We start from the raw sequence: 22,991 nt of genomic DNA on the forward strand, positions 1-22,991 counted from the left end.
AGATAGACTGACCTCCGAAATACGATCCGTCGGAGAGGGAAGTGGCGACTTCGCCCGTGCTCATGACTATATCGACGATTCCTTCTTGAATGAAGTACATTTTGGTTCCTAAAGTTCCTTCTTTGATGATGACGTCGCCCGGTTGGAAGACTTCGTACTTGAGTTTCGTGACGACGTCGTTGACAAAATTGTGATCGGCATTCGAGAAGAAAGGCACCGAAGCCACCAACGAACGACAATTATAATTGATTACGTCCTTTAAGGAAGGTAGGAGAGAGAGAAAGAGAGAGAGAGAGAGAGAGAGAGAGAGAGAGAGAGAGAGAGAGAGAGAGAGCGATTAGACTTAATTAAGATGTCGATTAATTAAGCGTCCTTATACTTCTCGCAGTCTTTCGGAGAGCTCGTCTAGAATGCTATCTTCGTTGAAGAATTTCCCCTGATATCGATGCTCGAAGTAGTCAGTTATCCTACGCCTTAAAATTCGCGGTAATTTTCGGTACGCCATGTACTCCTCCACTTGTTTTAACTGAAATTAAAATAGATTATTCCTTTAAGCCTCGGTGGTTGACCGCTTATTCAAATTTCTCGGTCGTCATCCTGACCTTTTCGCGGTACTGCCTCCTGGACGAATCGAGCGACTGTATTAAGTTTGTGGTATGTCCGAGAAATAGCGCGTAGCAAGTGGCCCCGCTCATCATACTGAGTAAGGTGAGCCACATGTCCGTCAAGCTGTTCGGAGGAAAACGCCCGTAGCCGATGCAAAGCATGTGCGACATTGCTTTAAACAAAGCCCACGAATATTGTTCTAACCAATGGGCGTCCTGCGTTAAAGACGACGACCCATTAGGCCGAGAGGAATTAGGCCGAGAAGGCCGACAAGGAGAAAAGGAGAAAAGAGAAAGAGAAAGATGGAGAGCCGACCTGGAGTTCGTTCGAGGCGACCCAAGAGTTAGATGGAAACCCCTGCAACATGGGGACCAGAAACTGCAAGCACCCGCTCCAATGTCCAATGAGAAGCATCATACATATCAAATTAAATATCTTCATAAAAACGCTGGCCATATTAAGAAACTGGAAGGCGACGAACAGAAAAAAACAGAAAAAGGCGGGAGAAAATTTGAAAAACGCATTATTAGTCGTGGACCCCAAAAACGCTCGGCGGACTAACTAACGCCCATCCACCCACCCACCCAACCCAACCACCCACGCTTCAGGCGATTATTGACCCGTACCGGACTATCCCTTCCCCGTAAAAACATAGATAGCGGACGCCATCTAGATAAACTAAAGACTTAAATATTAAGAATTATTCGTTAAAAGTGTTACCCGCGCAAAAAAAAATGTGTTAAAAAAAGAAGGGGATTTAAAATGAAAAAATCTCAAAGGTAGTTTTGGAGAGAAGGGGAGATTCGACGATAATTTTGTTTAGTCCATTTTAGTAGAAATTCGGGGGTTAATTAATTAGGGTTTTGGGCGGGCCTGAGGGGCCCGACTGACCTTGAGGGCGCAGGGCTCTCCGCAATGTTCGAACAGCAAATGAAACGGTCCCGTGGCTCGGGTCAACGACGCTAGACTGTGCATCTGCAAATTTCGTTGACATTTCTTCCAATTAAAATAATAATACTTCTTTCAAATGATTATTAAATTAAATTTTAGTTAGGCCGCGTTAAATGGTTGAATATTTTTGTAACTATAGTGCGTTCCTTCACGTTGTCGTTCGTTAATGATTTTGTACTAATTTAATCGAGCACCCGATGGCTTATCAACTCCATCATCGGTTGGGAGTTGCGAATATTAAATATTAGTCCGGGAATAAAGTGGCCAATAGGGATTGAGATAGTAAAAATAACTCGGTGACGTCACCGCGATTCATGCCGGATTCTTTCTACGAATAATCATTCGGGGGTTTACAATCGATATACGATCATCGATTATCATCATTCTTAATATCGATCTCACCTTCCCCCTCCCTCTCCTTTGAGCATTTTTACCTTCGGGGAACTATACTATAATACTGGGCAAACTGCCGTTCCGGCCCACTTGATCCAGGCAGAAGGGGATAATAGAAGAAGTATACAACTCTGTCTCCCCTTAATACTTCTTTTTTAACCTAACACGATTCTTCCCAGGCTGATCCCCCCCCTCCCTTTTGGTTCGCTCTCCCGCTCATCAAACTTCAATTGGCCATCGCACCATGCTATTTTATTACAACTGTTTGGTACTAAATCCTCAGCAATCAATCAACCCTGCACAAACCTTGATTGTCTTGACGTGGGGGGACAAAAATCCACAAGCGCATGAGCCTTGGCAAATAGTTAAGCAGCGCTAATACATATTGTAATGATGAGGGAACTATTTAAAATGGCGTATGTTCGTGATTCGGTTGAGTAACTTAGCTCCAAATGTAAAATGACGTTGGGAAGAATCGTGTTACAATTATTACGCTTTGTGGTGGTACACTTCTCACGATGAGAAGTATTATACGCTTCTGATCGAGGTACTATTTACCCTTCCTCTACCACCACAACAGACACGGGCTGCCTATTTTATCAAGTGCGCTTGAACTCCGATAAAATTGATAAAGTCCATACGCGAGCGGTGATTTTTCGTTCATTGGAATAAAGTCACGTGATTCGATGATTTTGAAACAAATCGCGTTTGGATTTTATTCAATTTTCGCAAAAACAAAAACCAATAAAGCCAAACCAAAACTCTATAGTAGCGGCAAAACGTTTATGTCAAAATAAAAAATGCTAAAAATCCCTTTCAGTCATGATTAGGCCTAGAGCCTTTCAATTTTATTCAAGTTGTTCATTTTGTAGGAAAAAACGGTTTCTACGTTTAAATGTAGGTCAAATACGTGTTTAGAGAGAGAGAGAAAAAAAATTGTCGGTTGTTGAAAAATAACAAAATAACAAAAAACATTTGTAGTTTGAAAAAAAAAAAATATTAAAAACCAAAAGCGAGGGAATCGACAGTTTGTTTATTTCGATGGTGGTGTCGAATCCCTCGTACATACAAAAACGATACTTTATATTGGGGGTCAAAGGTTAAAAAAACGTCAGTGAGGGGATTTTCAAAACGTCAGTGAGGGTTCATTATTAAACTTTTAAGAAATGAACGTTTTAATCGCATTTAGGTGTAATGTGCCAAAAATGAAAATTTAATTAAAATCATTGCTGGGTATTTAATTTTTCCAATTACGGAAAACAAAAAAAAAAAAACCAGTGGGGGGTTTAAGATTTCGGTGGGGGGAAAAGAGAGAGAGAGAGAATGAGAGATAGATCATAAGTGAGGGGGAGAGAGTGAGAGACGGGGGGGGGGAATTAATTTCGGATTATTTTTCCTTCATAAATGTGTTTTGTACGAATTTAAAATCGATTGATTTTTTTTTATTTGTCGTATTAAATTTCAATCAATGATCATGCATTCTTTGGAAAAGGAAATTTTCGGCTTAAATGGACAAGCGTGAAGGAACCACAAGCCACAAGGCACAAACAAAACTAATCGAGGCATGCCAAGAAAATCGTGCTAGCGACAAAACAACGTGACAACTCTTCGTTCAATTTTCCAAGTTAAGGTCCAAGTCTGACTCGAAATTATTTTAAAGTTCTGCTAGAAATTCTGAAAAGGTCACCAAAGCCAATTTCGTCAGACGTGGTCGAAATTTGGGGTCAATTCGCAACCTTACCTCCTAAAAATCAGCCAATGGCGGAGCCCGAGACGTAAGCTCGAATCGAATTATTCTAAATTGACCTTTTAGGCCTAAATACCCTGTATATATATAGGCGCATTTGACCCGCTTTCGAATATTATTTAGCTTATCAGATCGGAGTACGTGCATGTCCCTCTATAAATAGAGTATTAGTCGAGCCGCTACACTATCATCAGTACGGGGCGTGTTTCTCTAAAGCCGGATTTTCATTGTATCCCCAAAATCTCGTCTAGCGAGGAAGGAAGAGAAGGCCCAACTTTCCCCGATTGGATTAAGAGCTAAAGAGACAAAATATTGACCAACAAGCGATACGGCCAAAATTATAACGAAGTGCCTTATTAAAACTAAGGTCGAATTCTGGATAAATGTAGCTTAGCTTCGAGGTACACTTGAAACGTTAGGCCTATTTTAAACTCGGTTGTTCTATAGTTTCCGCGCCAGTAGTTCGATCTAAGGATGAGGGATTCCTTTTTAAAATTTGTCCCAGGCCTATTCTTGAATCATAATCACGAAGCTCGCCTATTGGTTGGAAGTTGGTGGGGGGGGGGGAGGGGTAGTTTTCGAGAGTCAGGCGGACAAAGAAGGGAGCGATTCGAGCGGAAATAATCGAGCACGCTTCCTTAATTCTTTCAGCCGATTATGACGTTGTTTGGACCCGAACTCGCCATCAGCTTCGTCTTGACCCTTACCCCCCTCCCCTAAACCTTTCTCTCAGTCTCTATTACGGGTACAGACACTGAGAAGATACGGGAACTCAAGTGGGATATAGATTCGCAGTCCGAAAATAGGAGTACAGACCGAGGCTTAACCGAGTGCTGCTAGAATACGCGGAACCAGAAAATTGGGCGAGCGATAAATTCGGTCTGTCGCGTTTCGAACCCTCATCGATAAAGCGAGCCTTCTCTTCCACCTTTTTACATCGAAACAATAGATTACAACTTGCCCCCCCCTCCACCCAGCCCCGAGCTCCAGGGAAGAAAAAATCTTTCCTGAGAAAGATGTTGTACGGCTAGACTTACTGGTGCTTGAAACACGAAAAAATAGGCCTAAGTAACAAGCTGTTTTTTTTTTCTAACAAGCGGGTCTCGCTTATCACGGCCTCCAAGCTCACGGGCCAGAATTAGGCTTAACCAGATGGATAATTCTCCATCTGAAAACAAATATTAGGCTTAACAGTGGAGCGCGCGCGCGCGGGAAATTGAATTTTTGGCGCGTTTCAGGACAGGTTTACGCGCCCAAAGTGATCCAATAGGCCTTTGCGAAAAACGAAAGAGTGTCATTATCAGGGTTTAGGAACAAGTTACCGAAGTAGCAGCGGTTAGTCGGTTAATTATTATTATCTAGAGGAAGTGGCGGCTTCGGCGTTGGCCGTTGTCCCTGGTTAGTGGTTATTGGGAGGAAACTTACGTAGACTTCCTCCCACTGACTGACGTAACGCACCAAGCGCGAGAGTCGCAGCAGTCGGAGGAGACTGAGCATTTTGGCCAATCGCAAAATTCGCAAGGCCCGGCCAGCGTGTAAAAATTGGAAGTTATCGGGGTAATCCTGATTGACGATCAGGAAAATGTAGTCCAACGGAATTGAACTGATCAGGTCCAGGAAGAACCACGTCCGCAAGTAATGGCGAGCGATCAAGTTCGGCTCTAGAATCACTTGTTCGCAGTTGTCAGCGTTCATGATCCCTAAAAGCGGCGAGCAAAATAAACAAACAAACAAACCACCACACAACTTTAGTAAGAAACATTTGGTCTTAAATACTAAATTGGGGAAGGCGGGGCCAAGAGGGGGTAAGGCCGGGGTCGAGAGACAGAAGTAAGAGAAACGCGATATAAAAGAGGAAATAATAAATTTGGTCCGTTCTTCCTTCCCGTGATCAACGACAAATCGCAACGTTTCTCAAAGCTAAAAAGCGCGCTTAAAATAAGCAGACTGAAAAAGGTAGCTCCCCGCCTTTACGCGCGGATCAAACTCGTCATCGGAATAAAAAAACTATAGAGTGCGAGGGGGGGAGGGAAGGAAATAATATATCCAATGGGATTTTTGGCCCGATCGATCCCCCATCGATGATTTTTTCCCTTGTATAGGAAAATCAATGGGGATCGGACACTTGACCAAAATTCCCCTTAAACCTTCAGAGTTAAATAGGTAATTTCGGCTCTACGTCCAACCCCTTTTTCAGGTTTTTCTTCCCGTCTCGGATATTTTGGCGACAGTCGAGCTACCATTCTCATTCCCCAATTTCGGTATTTTTTTTTGCCAGCTACTCAATATGACGTCAAACCATACGGTAGTGGCAGTCACCCGCCTACCACTGTATTAGACACGACGGAGAGATACCACTCAGCGCCCACTCGTAAAAGTAACTCAAAAAAATCGTTATTACAACTTTCGTTTCGGTCTTTCAGAGTTGGCCAAAAAATAAACAATAACTCTATAACGAATCGTCATACTTAAAAATTGGTAGGATTTCGGTATAAGGTCAAAAATCATTTTAGAGCAAAATCAAGCACACCATTCGATAGTGCGTAAAATTTAGATCTAAAATAACCCCGCTTTTTGCAAATTTCCAAAAAAGAAAATTTTGCAGTATAGGTGAACAAGGTCAAAACTAAGACCATTAAACACAGATGGTCTTAGGTCAAAAACAGTGTGGAAAACATCAGAGGGCCAATAATTTGCCACCTTTTCCAACCTAACCAAACCTTACCAAACCAAACCTAAGCTAAGCTAAGCTAACCTAAGCTAACCTAAGCTAACCTAAGCTAAGCTAAGCTAAGCTAACCTAAGCTAACCTAAGCTAAGCTAAGCTAAGCTAAGCTAACCTAAGCTAACCAAACCTAAGCTAACCTAACCTAACCTAACATAAGCTAACCTAACCTAAGCTAACCTAACCTAACCTAACCTAACCTAAGCTAAGCTAAGCTAAGCTAAGCTAACCTAACCTAACCTAAGCTAAGCTAAGCTAAGCTAACCTAACCTAACCTAACCTAACCTAACCTAACCTAACCTAACCTAACCTAACCTAACCTAACCTAACCTAACCTAACCTAACCTAACCTAACCTAACCTAACCTAACCTAACCTAACCTAACCAGGAAATTTGAAAAAAGCGGCGGCCATTTTAGATCTAAATTTTACGCTCTATCGAATGGTGTTGCTTGATTTTGCTCTAATATGATTTTTGACCTTATTCACTCATACCGAAATTGTACCTAAAAATTGTTAGGTTACTTATGGTGAAAATTTAGGGGAGAAAAAAAATCCCGTTATTCCTGTTTGAATTGAATTAATTCTTGGCGTTTATGCTCGTGTAAATCGAGGCTTAACTAGAAAAGTTGGCCAAGTATCAATGGGAGCACGCAGCCCGCGGTAAAAAGGCCGATCGGTGCGCCAGCAAATTTATTCGAGGAGAGTATTTGTATAAGCTTAATAACTTTCACCGCACACTCTCTATCTATTCTCTTTACTTTCTCCCCCCCCCCCCCAACCCCAACCCCCCAACCGTAGACAATCATTTTTTATTTTCCAAGAAGCGGAGGCGGGGGTGGAGGTGGGAAGGGGGAATCATTCGAACCATTATCGATTCCGCCGTGGCGCTCCTCTCCTCCGCTAAGCCTTGGCCTGGTCTATTTTTAGCAAGTTCCAGGTAGCCACCCGCCTCCGTTCCTTAGTTTTGGCGGGAAATGTATAGATTGTATACCCCACGGAAGGTAGTAGAAGCGGGAGCGCGCGCGCTCTCTCAACGATTTGGCGGGAAATGTATAGATTGTGGAACAAGAGCGCGCGAGACACGATTTCGCGCGCTTTTCTACGTAGAGAGAGTGAGTGTGTGTGAGAGAGAGAGAGAGAGAGAGAGAGAGAAAATAAACGCGTAGAGGCAAATGACTGTAGGAAAACAGTTTAGAATATGACAAAGAAAAAAATGGGCGTTTCAGAACGGAAGGGAAAACGTCATATCGCGTAGATGTAATACTTTCTGACTCGGGGGGGGGGAGAGGAGGGAAGATGGGAGACTCAATGTCCAATCAGAAAGAAAAGGGAATGTGGGGGGGGGGGTACAAAGACGATCAGCGCCCCGTACATTATGACAGGAGCAGTTGGGACTGAGACTTAAAAGTTGGCGTTAGAGTTACACTGACCTGTTCGAAAGTTGACGACGATATCTAGTAGGAAGATAGTGTCGGAGAGGCAATTAAAGGCGATCCAGCGTATGGAAAGGTCATCGTTGAAGAAAGAGATGGCGACCGGAAGAACGATCAAGTTGGCAACCAGCAGAAGCAGCATGCACAAATCCCAGTAAAACCTGACCAACAAAAAGCAAAGAGAAATCAAATTTAAACATTTCAAAAGACCCGCGTGGCCAATCATCGAACGCGATTCGAGAAACAAACGAGGGCAAAAGTCAGCCCCTAATTAATTCCCGAATATCATAACCAAGAAATGGCTTTCACTTTTAGGCACGATTCTAAAAATCAATCGTCATTCATTCATTCGTTAGTTGGAAGCTCGGCTCACCCCAATCCAGAAAGAGATATCAGCTATACTTCTTCTGACTTATCCGCTACTAGCCTATTTCCCCCCCGGGGGCCTGATCCCCCTTGGGAAGCGCCAGATAAAAGGAGGAAGGGACGGGATGCAGCCTCCGTTGACCTCCCGTCATGATTCTTTCTATTCCGACGACGCCATCGGGACTGAGACAAACCCAAGGTCAAGCCAACTACCAATATCTCAAGCCTTTCATCCCAACCCCCCTCTTCCCCCCCACCGACTCAATCTCAGCTTCTTTTATTTAATACCGATTCCATCGATTCTAGTTTAGAAATCGCATTTCGAGTACGTCTCTTTAGATCTGACGTAACGAGATCAGAATCTATATGAACGAAAGGCGCTAAAATAAATAATTAATTATTATAATTATTAATAATTATTTTTCTTTAAGTTAATTTTAAATTTTTTCGTAGCTCGAGAGAAGCCAGCTTACAGGCTGAAACTCGTAGCGTGGGTTTTCCATAGAACGCCTGTAAAGCGGTTTCGCCGCCATACTCGGGTGTTCGACAGATGGTTGGTTATTTTTAAAAGAAATTCGACCAAATCTACATTCCTTAATTCCGATTGAATATTCAAGTTAAAATGGGTTAAATTCAAGCTGGGCTCAGTCGCTAGCTCGAAGCTCTTTTCTGGCAGTTTGTAGTCGTCGAAGCGAAATGTAAACATCGTTTGGGGCCCCCCGAGGGAACCCCCTCCCACGCCCCACGCCTTTTCCATCAGATTCCAAATTTCTAAGCTTAAATGATTGAGTTCGCCTTTGTATCTCCCAACTTAATTCCTCTTCGCTAATCTTTCAGACGGACTTAACTCTCTCTCTCTGCTCCCGTTGAATGACCCCTTTCTTAAGCGGCGTCTGGCAGCGCTTTACGCCTTCACTTTTAGGGTTAAGCTTGCCACCCCCCCCATCCAATCCCATCCCACGGAAGGAAGGTGAATAATTACTAGACCTAGTCCAATAAGCAACTTTGCATAAATATATAGCCTAGGTCTATCTTCTTTTTCTTGCACGGAAAGAGTTTGTATTTGAAGAGCGACTAATTAAAGATTTCTCGGCGCTCGCGCGTCTAGCTCGAGGCCCTTGTATTATTGTACCGCAACATGGCGCCTTCTCCCCCCCCTTACACTAATAGTGAAATAGAACGAGGTTGGGGGGTGGCGAGGGGGTAGACACTTGAGAACTAACTCAATGCACTGTCAAGGTGAACTCTGAGTTAATTCCGAACTAAGGCTTTGAACTCAATGCACTGTCAAAGCTGAACTCTTTTGAACTCAGGTGTACACAGAGATCCAAAGCGTCTACCCCCTCGGGGGGGGGGGTTTGAGTAATGTCAAAACTCGATATTTATTATTCAGAGTTGGCGTAATCAATCAACCAATTATGGCGAAATTAAAATCCTTTCCCGGACGTTTAGAGCCACGAAAAGAAAAGTCAATTTTTCTTTAAAAACGCGCTCGACTGCACCGTGGCTTTTCCGGGCCATTTAACCTTTAACGATATAATTGTATATAGCTAAAGCCGAGAGAGAGAGAGAGAGAGATAGATAGTTACTTGGTTGTCTCTATAGAGAGTTTGTTTGGGTTTCGCGCTTCGATTTGGGCCTCCTCTTTGAATCCCCGATGGGGGGGGGAAGACATTGTTAACTCGCGTCATTTAACGAATTAATCTATATATAGATTTGGGAGTCGCGATTGAATTAACGGTATAGATAAGGGGACCAGCGGGTTTAATCGTTTAAAATGGGGCTAAGCGAGAAGGCCTTATCTTTCGCCTCATTAACAATATGGCCGGCAGAGCTGACTGACCCAATGAAAAACCCGAGCCAAGCCCGTACGGTCGTACCCCACGCACAGAGACTTAAATTTGACGAGCTCCGAGCGCTGGACGCTCAAAATACCAATGAAAAGAGAAAGTAAACTGTAATCATCGTCAAGAGCAACGTGTCTTTAGCGGACAGAGCTAAGCCTAATATTAAAAATAATAATAATAATATTGAGTTAGGCTTAAGTTGGACGGTAATTCTATCATTTCTCGTATAGCGATGCGGCCGGATGGTCGATGTACGGGATCGTATAATTTGGGCCAGCTGCTTTGTTCGCGCCGACAAAATGTTCCCCAGCATCCCCAAGAGAAATAAGTGGAAACAAATTTTGTATACTGGGAGCCTTCAAAAACTCTCTTCGTGACGAGCTAAGTGCATTCCGACAGGTTAAAGCGCTTCTTCCTTTCTTGGTAGTATAGTACTACTACAAAATCCAAATCATCCGAAACTTGGAAGGAAGAAGAAAGAAAGAAAGAAAGAAAGGGTGCCAGAGGTAGAGAAATGGACGAAAACACCCGGCAAAGAGAATTTTGACAAGTCTTACTCGGCCTTCCCTTAACCCTTTTTCAGCCAATTTTTTTTATTATTATTTACGTTGGACTGAAAATCCCGCGTACTAAGCCTGGAACCAGTAGCCCCGCGCAAAAGGCCCGCCCTAAGTTGAAACGCGTTTTATTCTGATGATGCTAAACAGGGTTTTTACCAATGCATTTTACCCTCTTCTAAGATAGTAACTAACTACAGTTTATTAACACTCGGGTTTTATAAAGAAGAATGATGCAGATTGCAGAGTGCCCTCCCGCTCTGCTAGAGTCGGGGAAAATTACTTTTCATCTTTTTTTCGCGAACGCGTCTCGACTCTCGAAAAACGGGGCTCCTATTTTTTTGGGACCTTAGCTAAAGCTAGGGGGAGGGTGGGGGAGGGGAGTTGACAGTAGCCTTTCACCCTGTCACGCGACAAGTGAGTGGGGGTCACGTGATCGCAGTCAAGACGAAGCTCCCCCCTCTCTCTCCCTCTTTTATTTTTTTTTTGAAACCATTTGGCTAAGCCTTTTTCCCAATTTTTTTTTTATTTTTCCATCCCGTCTGGAAATCTGTCGCTGAATTTATAGTCGGAGCGCGAAACCGTGAACGTGAGAGGAAATTTACTTTGGATGGATCGACACTATTTGTAATCGTACGCGTTAGGCGTCAGGCGCACGCGTTTCGCGGTTGAATCTGGTATTAAAATATATAATTGTTTTAGTTTCGTTATATCAAATAAAAACTGTACATAGTAGTTCTTAAGAAAATTCGTAAAGGTTTTTTCGCCCTCCTCGAGAGAGAGAGAGAGAGAGAGAGAGAGAGAGATAAACGAGTATTGCGTAACAAGGTCTTGTTAAGCCTATTTCACTTTCTCTCCGAAGAATTTCCGAATATATAAAATGTGTAAAAGGAGGGAACGGACATTAACACATAAATCAAATATTTATTAGTAAGATATGAAAATCTTAACACAAAAAATAAATGACGAGATTTTCCATCATCACTTTTGCTTGGCGAAAATCGTGCCCCCCCCGGGTTGGAAGTTAGAACAAGGGTAATTCACCCCCCTCCCCTAGATTAATTTCTAATTCCTAAGCTTAATTTCGGCTTTAATTTATTTTGAAGTTAAATAAGTGGTCCGCCGAAGTTTCACGGTGTCAAATACAGACGGGACACGTGTAGGAAATTATTCAAGCTGAAATTAATCTGTGTCCCCGCAGTCCCCGGGACGCCAAAGAAAGGCCGATCTCTCTCTCTCGGTCCCCCGGAAATAAAACTTCAAAGGAATCATCTTCGGCGCGCGGTATTTGTCTTGAAGTGTCCGAGTCCCGTTCCCGTTCCTTTATTCCGGGAACAGTATTTATTTTATAGCTGACGCTTTTATTGGCTCCATTTGGATGGGCGGCGGAATAGCTAGCACCCCCCCCCCCCTTCCTTTGGGCTACCGGACTAAAAGAATATCTTTGGTGGGGGCCTAAAGTTGAAAGGGCCAAAATTTTCAACCTCGTTACCGTAATTCAGAAAGGAGCCCCAACCCCCAAAGTTATATCGATCGCAGTATACTAACGACTTGGTAAAGGCCACTTTCTTTATACCTATTGAACACACGGCGTATTAATCCGCCCTAGCTTCCACTTTGTGGTAGACTGGGTTTGAACGCCACTGACAAAAAGACTACGCCAGCTAGGACTAATAATATTTCACGGGTAACCATAAATCAATTTTAGTTCGTAAAAGAAAAATATCTCGAATCGAAAGTTACCATGCAAGGAATTCTGGGGTAAAAAGAACTACTACTTCCTTCTAGCCTAAATTTGAAACATTTTCAAAGTTAAATCTAACAATAGTCTAATTTTATAATAAAAGATTGTTGACCAATGACAAAGTTGGACGTTTACCGATGAGGGACCAAAGTCCTTACGATGTCCTATCCTTGCCACCCCCACCTAGGATTCTGAAAGCAAGCCGAGTGCAGTTTTCATGGTTTGGCGCCGGCGGACTGACACGCTATTTTTAGGCAGACTTTTATTCTTTCTCCATCTTCTCGTTCAATGGCAATTAGTTAACGAGTACGAAGCTACGAATTGATGAAATATTCAGTCGGTTCATCGTCTTTCCTAGCAAGTGCCCTCGATTAACTGGGATAAGACGAACGAGCCTTATTTCCTTTTAGGATTTCAGCCATTTCTACTAAGGTTTTCCTTTCATTCGGGGCATGGAAAGTTTCAAAATCTTATATCGAAAGGTTTTTTATGGGGAAAAAGGCGCTACCCTCGGAAAAACTATAAAAATATTTGCATTTAATGGTACGTTCCATAAGTATGACATTAACTATACTTTGTTATCCTAAAGACTTACAGCTCGAGCTAGGCCTAGTTCTAGCAGAACGACGGAAGCGAGTAAATTGCAGACTACACTAGGCGGTGGTTAATTTTGCAGGACCAAGTTCCATCTAGTTCCTATTTAAGCCTTTGACCTCGCCTCGAGAGAATCTATGACCCAGCAATGACGTCACTTTATGACAAGCTCTCAGTAACAAGTGACAAACAAACTTAGGGAACATATCTCGGGAACTTATGATTTTAGTAACCTTTATTTTGGTTATAACACCATTTTTATTTAGCATTCTTCGTCTCTTTGACAAGTTTAGGGAGAGAGGGGGGGGGGCGTCTGCGCCAAATAGATCTTTTCTTTGCTTTAGTTACGAAGGCTTAAGGGGGGGGGGGTTAAAGGGGGTGGGGGGAGTTGGTCGATCGGGTCAGGAATTTCGGCGCCAACTTTACTTGAAAAATGTCCGACTTTATTAAGTTTATTCCTTCCCCAAAGAAAACCAATAATAATAATAATAAAGGGTCGATGGATCCATGGGGTGAGGAGTTCGATTCCTAATTAATTTTAATTTGTACTAATTAAATTCAAAGGGCTGCTATTTATTATAGCTGGGAATATTGAACACTAATAGAAGTCGCCGCGACTAATATATCTTAAAATTTACGTCAATTATAATTTCGAGTAAATCTAAGATTTATTGCAGAAACTAATTAGTTTTAGGTCTAAGTTAGAAGCGGCGCGAGTTAGGTCACCAACCTAAACGTAACGAAGTGACTGGAGGCTGGCCGCTGATTTTTACCATCATTTCCGTATAGCGACAGACGGGGGAGGGGGGGTTACCCCTTTCCTTCCAGCGTCATCTACCCAACCCGGACATGGCCGAAGCGTCCCCAATGGACTAGATCTACCTGGTAGCGGTAACGAGGTGTATATAGTCGGGCCGGGGACATACACGACTCGTTTATGGCTTTGCATGGCGCCTTATCGGCAGTTATAGGCCTTGGCCCAGCGCCTCATTTTAGCCGAACGCGCTGATAAGGTAAGATTCGATACCTTTCCCGGCAGCGGGTAACGTATTCTTTTTGCTAGCGACGCTTTGTTTACGACCATAACGCGGGTTCGGGGGGGGGGGTGAGCTCGGACGCGTAATCGCGTCGCGCGTTCGCCAATAACAACGTTTCGCGACGATTAAGCCCCTAAGCGATAACTAATGACCCCTCCCTTGAAATATTTCTAAATAACGCTGCACTGTTCATTTTCTGCAGGTGTACAGCGAATATTAGCGGCGCGCCACTAGAGATAGGCAAACTTTGACCGCGTTTAAATAGAAACTCTCCGAAAAAACGTCCAAAGGTTGCACCCCCTTTACTTTCGACAAGTTTAAATTTCACTCGAATTCATTTTGACGAGGTAAACGAAGCGAATGCGTAGGTGGTGGCCAAACCAGGGAGCTGACGCGATTTAATTGTTAAAGAAACGAGAGAGAGAGAGAGAGAAAGAGGCGCAGTTTACCTGAAATTGGAGCAAGGGTGTATGACCCAATGTCCGGCAGCTTTCTGTCTGATTCTCTCCTTCATTAGGGCTTTCTTGCTGCCAAAGAGTTTCATAGCCAGCTTGTTGTCAGATGGTTGGAAGAGAGCTTCCAGCTGGCTCCTCATGAAGGAGGCCTTGACCCCTTCCGTCGAAATTCCGGGTCCGATTTCTTCTTTCGGGGTCCCGTAAAGACTGACGTCGTCCCTTTCGCCCGTCCGCGAATCCTTTCCGCCGCTGCCCCCGCCTCCGCTTCCTCCCTTGCCCGCGCCGGGCCCGCCACCGGGGCCCCGGCCCCCGTCCGAACCGCCCCGAGAGCCGTCCTTGAAGTTCATCTCGGGACTGATGTAATCGTTGACCAAGTTGGGGTCATCGTCGGCCGCCGTCACCATGGAATCCGTACACGTATTCGTGTTCTCGATGCTGATCTTGATCGAGTCGTCCTTGCGCAAAGTGCGCGGAGAACGAATCTCTTCCTCGGACGGCGTCCCGTAGCTGATACGACCGTTGGCTAGCCGCAAACTGGGCAGGCGATGCGACCGACGACCCCCTCCTTTGGTGTTCGCGTTAGAATCCATGTCCAAAGAACCCCTAGAAAAGGCAAAAAGAACCCACCCACCACCAAAGATCGAGAATGAGACAAATTCAACAAAACAGTTCATTCGCAAACAACTAAACAATGGCATCGAGTAACGTGGACTAGAACTAAATGTTGAAACAAGCATTGAAACACACCACCAAAACGTTTTGGAGCTGCTGGCCAATAGAAGAAATTAGATTATTTTTATAAAGTAGAGTTCTCGGGGGCCCGAGAAGAAAATAAGCGTATAAAAGGAAGGCAACCGCGGATAAAAGCCAAAAGCTTTCTAAGGGAGAAAAGGTGCGCGCGATCAAAAAACGTACGCGATTGAAGGAAAAAAGCGGTGGTGGCCGAATCGAACAGATTATTACGTAAAACGGGGACTACACTACGGATATCAAAAACCTTTCGGAGAGACGGTAAAGGCCTAAAGGGCAAGGCTCGCAACAAAAAAAGATCACGTGATAAGTATATTTAAAGACAACGACTAGCCGCCGGCCTAATGCTTCCAAAATACATCGACGGTCAACATTATACCGATATCGGAAAAAAAGAATTTACTCGGGTCGACTATAATCTAAGATCTTATGGGACGGGTGGCTTGGCGAGGAAATAGGTGGAGGGTTCGAAGGTCAAGGGGGAGGAAGGGAGGGAGGGGGTGACGTACCAGTTGCGTTCGTTGCGGGAGCCACCCGTCGTCCCATCGCCGTCGTCGAGGTGAGGCAAGGCCGGCTCGGATTTCTGAGTCTGTACACGGCCCGATTTCCGGTGAGGGCTGCTAACGCAAAAGGGAAGAAATACGCAATTGCCAAACGAGACGCCTTAAGCCTACCTGCCTATCTACCTACATCGCTAATAAATTGTCTCTCGACCGCCATATTGGTGGTGTCAAAAGGTCATAGACATCCTTTCGCAAAAAGTTGAAATTTTAACGGCGACCAAGCGAGAATAACTTAGCCAAGAGCTATGGAATTACCGTATAAAACAACAACTTGGTCTTAATTGTCTATACCACCAATATGGCGTTCAGGTATCGAGTTTTAAATTAAAAAAAAAGGCGTAAAACCTTTCCTTGGATAAACACTTGAGAATCGCTTTTAGGCTTCCGTAATATTCGCGCGAAAGCATTTGAACTTTGATTTCATTAAAGGACCCAAAAGACCGAGATAAAAGATGGTCTCGGCCTCCACCAACCCCAAAGACCGAGAGAGAGAGAGAGAGAGAGAGAGAGAGAGAGAGAGAGAGAGATAGATCGACAGAAAGAGAGAGAAAGTATCTAGACGCTCCTATAGCCGCTTCTACCGAGATGTCCAGTAGTTGGGCGCCTACTCTTAAAATAACCCTAATATATTCGAGACTCTCCAAGTAAAATGGAACCCAAAGCGTACAGGGGGGTGTTGTCGAGAAAGAGGTGCGGAGTAAATAGAAACAGAGTTTAGAAGATGATTATCTAGGATAGGCCGGGGGGGGGGCGGTAAAGGGTTAAGGGAGGAGGGGGGATTGCCTTCCAAACTTAGTCCGTATCGATTGCGGAGAGAGAAAGAGAGAGAGAGGTTTTAAGAGATCGCCGCTCTGACTGGACACTACGCGTTAAGTGAACCTCTACACTCTCGAGGTCCCACTCTTATATATAGCTCTCGATAAATCTATTCGACAAAACCATTTATTTTCGATATTTCCTTTTGTTTTTCGTTGTCTTTGACGGTGCAGTTTAGGGTGGCGTAGGAGTGACGTATTGCGCCGGGTGCCAAGGAGACGGACAACGACATTCTAAAAAGAGGACCGTGCGCACGGCCTATCCCTAGGTTTTATAAGATCATCCGTGATAAGCTTTAAAATGGAAAAAATCACTTTAAATCGAGCTGGTTCTTTTCAACTAAAAGTCAGAACGATAAGTTAATTAAAGAAGATCTAGTCGGGACTCGAATGGCGATTTTTGATTGAAAAAATCGAGTCCTCGAAGTTTTCCTTGGCCATGATTATTTAGGAAAAGGGATGTCTTCGGCACCATCAGAAGGCTACATTTAAGGACCCGCACGCACCCCACTCTATAAGGACCTAATTAAATTGAAACGCTTCGAATGAGATTCGCCTCCCACCCCCACCCTTCAGCGCTTCTCTCTCAATCTTTGAAATAGAGAAGGCCCAATTAAAAGCCCTCGTTAAACGAAAGGAACCCGCCGACTCTAATGATAGCCAATAAACTCGAGAAAGAAATAAATTAAACGAAAGATGATCGTCCAAGACAAAAAGAAATGAAAGACGTAAGCGTGCAGACGTAATATAACGGATGGCTTTTAATATCAGTCCTCCTCTTTTTCAAATTTATCCAAAAAGTTCTTCAAATTTGATATATCACGTTGGCGCTTATTCTATATTTGTTTTCGTCTAAGCGCCGCCAAGCGCCGAGGGGTCAAAAACGCGAGAGCCAACCATCAAATTGTACGCGGGACTTGGCCGTAGTTTTCAAGCGGCCTAGACACAGCTACTCCCCCCCCTCCAACAACAACAAAAAAAGGGAAGAATTCTGGATAAAAAACTGGGAGCTTTTACCGGGGGAAGGGGGGGGGAGAGCTCGTGTCCTTTGACTTTGATGAATGGGACTAAGCCTTGGCAATAGCTCCCTGAAAGTCGGCATCTCCACGATTCCCGACTCATTCGCTATTAAGGTCTTTCTTTCGCCCCCCCCACCCACCTCTGTAGTTTTTGAGATAAGGTCGCGGGGCTCACCCCCCCCCCATCAGTACAGAGGAAGCTAAAGCGTAGGTGCAGCCGTACTTAGATGCAGAAGGAGATTTCTCCAAAGCCTACTTGTCCATTATTCCATCAATTAAAACTGAGGTGTTCCAGAACGAAAAGAAACACTTTCGCCATTAATCCAAATACAAGTCCATTTTCAAAGTAACATGTAGTTCTTTCCTAGGCCTATTTCAACTTTGACAAAAAAAAAAAAAAGAACATTTTGGACCTAATGCCGAGATACTTTGAAATTTAGGCATAGAATTGGAAAATTCTTGGCTTGCGGGTCTTCCATAATTATTTTTGACCTTTTAACCCTTGAAGCCAGCGTGAAAATAAACGTATTAATCCTCCTTTTAACGCGAAGGACAATAACGGGGTTCAGCGCGTGCGAGCCGAGTATTTAGGAGGAGTGTCTAACGACCTTGTCATGCACTACAATGACAATCACAGTTACAACGTCACCCTATAGTAGAACAGCGCTCCATAAATTTAATGAAACCAAAAACAGTCTATATAATTGTTTATTATAAATAGAGCCATTCGAGTATTCGAGTCACGTATGTACACTCCATTCTTGCCCTCCCCCCCCCCCCGTAGTATAGCGTTTGAGCCAGACCAAAATTCGCGTCTTATAATGGCTTTATCAAAGGCTAGTTTTCTATAATTCCCGAGGGGGCTCAAACGCAATATCAGATGACCTTTCGAGTTGCAGAAGAAATAAACGTGACAAAAAATAAAGTTTCAGCGTGGACGATCTATTTTTTTAACATTCAGCCTAAAGGAAGGGTGTCGTATAATTAGTCTTATAGTGGTCCATAAAGGTCTAATTAATATATTCAAATGAAATTAATAATATTACCGCGTGTAAATAGGAGTTGGGTTTTTAGGGGTAAGCGCGGCGTAATTAGGCAAACGAGGCGACACCTTTCGCGGGAGACGCTAATTGGTTATACAAACTCACTTAGAGCGAACTAATTTTCGGGAACTCGCCCCCCCCATAACGTAACAAGCATATAGCGGATCCATTTAAAAGTAGGGGTTTTCTTCTTAAGCCTCGGCCAACTCTCTCTCCCGAGCCGTTCGTTGGCCATTTTTAGACGAAAATAATTAAGAAAAACCTTTTAAATTTTGAAATAATTAGGATTTTATTTTAAAGAGACAGCGGGCGAGACTGTCTTCTGGTTTTATCTCAATGTGGACAAGTACTAGCAGAAGGGGCAGCCCACGAGCTGTTGCTGCCGCAGTTATTTACCCTAACTCTTCTTTTCGCCGACGTCTTTATTCCTCGCGATATTGGATGGCAAATCTTCGGGCCAAGATTTCCATAGATGCTAAGAGCCGAGGGGTAGGAGCCCGCCTTCAACAGCGCCGTCGAGTCACGAGTGTTTCGGAGTATAGGGCGCGGAAGATTCGGAATAGGAAAACTTTATCCTTAAAGCCTAATGTACATGGGGGGGGGGATCGTTTCAATCGGGGAATTCCATACTTTGAATGTAGGAAATGTTAAAGAGAAACGCCCCTTTCTTACTATCTACTCTCAAAGTGAGATGAACTTATATCGTATTTCAATATGAAAAACTACCGGGTGAGGGGGAGACATTATTATTTATAAAGCTGCATGGCTAAGCTCGAACGCGTGGTATACTCTCAACTTGAAAAACCACGTACGAGGCTTCTTCAAAAATTCTTTATTCAGCCTCATTAAGCGCCAGGCGACTTTCGAATATCTCTTAGTCCCCCCCCCATCCCGAGGGGATGTTTACTAATATGAATCGGAGTGGCCTATCACTGAAAGAGACGACGTATTCCGACCCCCCGTGACCCCGTTACTTCAAGAGCTGGAAATGATTTTTTTTTAAACTAAATATTTCCATTTCTTAAAAAGATTAAAAGGCATGATCTCCATAAAGAAAAATGGGACGTAGCCCCTCGATTTGATCTCCATCAATTAGAGTACAATTGCAATCTTAAAATAAGCTTCATAAACTGTAATATCCTAGGCCTAGTTTGCGAAATAATCATTCTAAAACTGTAACAGACCGGTCTCGGGTTCAAAGTTTAGGTTCAGACTGAGTGAGCCCCTGGCAACCCGGCACCAATATAAAACGCCGCCGCGAAATCTAGTGGATGGAAAAAGGGAGAAACGAAAGCGCCGGCGGAAAAACTTTCAACGATCCCGCATCGATTTAGGAAAGAAACTTTTTCTATTAAAGTATACGATATTATCCTATTTATGGAATGTTCGACGATGGGATCGTAGTGTCCTTTCGAAAACATTTCCAAAATGGAATGAATAAAATTATACCCATGGCTGGTGACGTCACGGAGGTCGCGTTTGCCAGGCAAAAAGAGCCTTAGGGGGGGGGGGGGGTGCTGGTGGTGGCACTACCCCAATTAATCACGTATTAATACCCCTTTTTGCTAATTGCTTATTAAAAAGATCCGGTCAGGGAATTAAGGCTTTTCGGAATGTGGGTTATCGAGCGAAGAAAGGGGTCGGACCTTTATCTTCGGGGCCTTGTTAGCCTTTATTTATACAAGGAAATGGTACATTTTGGTTAAATTATGTCCAGCACCTCTTTCCGTGGCCGAATATGGTTTGTATGTACTTAATTCGGCGGCGATTAGTCAGTGACAACAACGGGACAAGAAGGTGGAATTAAAAAATAAAGAACGGGCACCGAAGTGACCCCCCCCCCCGCTCTTCCGAGTGACGTATATTTAGGCCTTATACTTAAGTTCTAAATAAACACGTTGAAAGCGGACTGACTTAAAAGTCAAAAGTTGATAATTTAATCTAGTACACTAAGCCTTGCCAAGAACAAAGAATATGTCGTTTACGGATTGTTTAAAAGTTCAAAATGATGTCTAAAAATATTCTCCCATCATGAATAAATTTCGAGGAGAATAGAGGACTCGAAAAAAGGTCAGTGAAATTGGAGGTGCCGGGTGGAGGAGGTTTGGGGGAGGGGGTGGGTTCAGACAGATCAATGGAAAGAGGGCAGGCGCCCAGGCGGTGCCTGCCGGCCGGCTGGCTTGGGCCAGCCACCGACGCCGCCACGGCGTACACACTTGGACCGCCGACAAATAATCCTTTCGCTTATTCGGCACTTTCCAAATCCAAAACTTTTCAACGCACCTACACAGACACGAGATTAAGCAGCGAGATTGCGTGCTCATGTTCAAAATGCCCAAAGGATTCGTCCCTAATCCTTCGCTCTCCATTACTCTAGGTATTCTCGCTAGACCCGATCTACTTTATCACAGTACACTTTACGTCGCGAATTATCTAGCCCACCATAATTTGTAGCTTCATCAAGAACTACTTATTTAATCTCGGGATATTTTTCCTAAAAAATTAAATTCCGCGAATTTTCCCGACCAATGGACACGCCGAATCAAAGGTTACGTCATCATTATTGGGAGTTTTGACGAATATAAGAGACCTATCGACTTTGGCCGGCTTGACCATGGCGATAAACTTAGAAAGGAGAGGCAGCTGAACTGCAGGCCGCGGTCCTGGTCCCCGCGCGACCCAAGCTTGGGTCCTCCGTCCAGATAATCATTAGTACTACGTTTTACGTACGCCTATCTACATTGGATATCTTACCCTGAAACGCGTCGAGTGGACATGGTAAGAGGCGAAGAGATAAGTATTTGTTCCACTTGGGCCGAAGGTGGTGGCGGTGTTGCGCTTGCTGAGGCGGCCGATGAAATAAGCGATGATCGGGCCAAATATTTAAAAGGACGGAATTACAATAAAAAGAGTGGTGGTGGTGTTGTTGATGGTGGTGCTGGTCGGGTAATAATTGCCAAAGGCTATTCTTTTGGTCGGGCAATCTCTCGGGGAGCTGACCGCGAGACATGGGCCTACCGAAGCCCGCCGCGCCGCCGGCCCAACCGCGCCCATAAACCGTAGCCCGACAAAACTAAATCCACCAGCCGCGGATTGGACAGTCCGCCGTAACCGGACCGGAAGTCCACCTGACGCCGCGTCCACCAACAATTAAACGCTCGCCTTTTGCGCGACGACGACACCGAGAGAGAGAGACCTTGGTCGTTGGACGTGTAGAGCGGCAACGCGAATCGGCCTCCGCGATCAGAACCTCGAGGGGGCCCGAAAACCTCGCGCCTTAAGGCTAACAGGCGAGTCGACCGCTTCTCGCCACCACGCGGTCGACAATCGAAGCAGAGAGGAGAACTCGGCCCCAACTCGAGAGGTTCTTCCTTCAGTGGACGAGGCTAACTTTTATTGAAATAAAGTCTCAATTTTTGAATTTAATAATAAAACTAATTTCCTTAATTAATTTAAAAACGATTTCGAATTAATCCATTATTTCACGCACGGACTGTCCAATAGTTAATAGAATATAACAAACAAATATTTTAAACAATATTGGACAAACAAAATTTCACATTAAATTCTGAATCTGATTCAATAACTAGTTTGTCTTGGCGTTCGTGACTCGCGTCCATCGGTCCAACTGGAGAGTTAGTCCCCCTTTTGGGGTTGCGATAAAAAGCGCGGCCTCCTACGCTGGCCCTTCATCGATTACCGATGTCGATAGGTGACGTCACTGGATTCTTCGATATATATATTCTTAGGCTCGTAACCCTTCTCCCCCCCCCTTGGGCCACGCCCCTTACGGTCAAAACCCAATATTTCCAATTTTAAAAGTCCTAAATTCAGGATTACACGCGAGCTAGGCACCATTACCATGCATTTTTGCCCACGGGGTTTTCTTTTTAAAAAAATACAAAGGTTGTTATAAGTTTTTATGTAAAACGGGTTTAAACAGATCACGTGACTCGATTATAAAGGATTGAATCCAATTTTAAATTGGGAAAAAGAGGGAGGGTTTTTCTTTACAGTAAAATATAATTTTGTCATAATTTTCTCTAAACCTTTATTTATTTTTTGGGCCAATGAAAAACTCTCCGTAACTTTATAAAAATAATTCTTAATTATATCAGATTTTTTTTTATTAAATTTTATTCAATGTTTGATATGAAAATATGTTTATTCGACAGCGTAAACATTGGCTAAAAGCTGCTAGAGCGGAGAAATATCCCCACTTTTAAACTCGTAAATTGCGGCTGAAAAGAGCGGGATTTTCTCTACGTGTAGTTTTAAAGTTTTTCTGGAAACTTTTCGAAAACATTCATGCACTTTGGGTCGACCTGGATTAGGTTCTTTCTG

The 22,991-nt window shown here is 43.8% G+C and overlaps 1 protein-coding gene and 1 long non-coding RNA gene across 4 annotated transcripts in view; one reads left to right on the plus strand and one right to left on the minus strand.

The window, feature by feature from the left end:
- The window catches only part of Ih (hyperpolarization activated cyclic nucleotide gated potassium channel Ih), a 76,971-nt gene that overhangs the window by 3,659 nt on the left and 50,321 nt on the right, over positions 1–22,991 (minus strand). The window contains exons 1-9 of one of the 3 annotated variants that reach the window (XM_089860083.1): positions 21,402–22,074; positions 15,717–15,824; positions 14,452–15,060; positions 7,855–8,018; positions 5,123–5,397; positions 922–1,071; positions 603–821; positions 380–526; positions 13–256 (exon numbers count right to left, since the gene is read on the minus strand). In XM_089860083.1, coding sequence (XP_089716209.1) covers positions 13–256; positions 380–526; positions 603–821; positions 922–1,071; positions 5,123–5,397; positions 7,855–8,018; positions 14,452–15,060; positions 15,717–15,824; positions 21,402–21,424 — 1,939 coding nt within the window. In that variant the 5' untranslated portion in view covers positions 21,425–22,074. Of the gene's footprint in view, positions 1–12; positions 257–379; positions 527–602; positions 822–921; positions 1,072–5,122; positions 5,398–7,854; positions 8,019–14,451; positions 15,061–15,716; positions 15,825–21,401; positions 22,075–22,991 lie in introns of those variants that run through there. The other 2 variants (XM_089860081.1, XM_089860082.1) reach the window with 2 other exon arrangements.
- LOC149609890 (uncharacterized) lies at positions 5,325–10,832 on the plus strand. The gene is made up of 3 exons (XR_016376938.1): positions 5,325–5,448; positions 5,976–6,074; positions 10,301–10,832. It is a non-coding gene; the product is annotated as an uncharacterized LOC149609890 (long non-coding RNA).

The sequence above is a fragment of the Phalangium opilio genome, unplaced genomic scaffold, assembly GCF_054372755.1.
Source record: "Phalangium opilio isolate 3A_F unplaced genomic scaffold, DU_Popi_V2 ptg000344l_1, whole genome shotgun sequence".
Lineage (NCBI taxonomy): Eukaryota > Metazoa > Arthropoda > Arachnida > Opiliones > Phalangiidae > Phalangium > Phalangium opilio.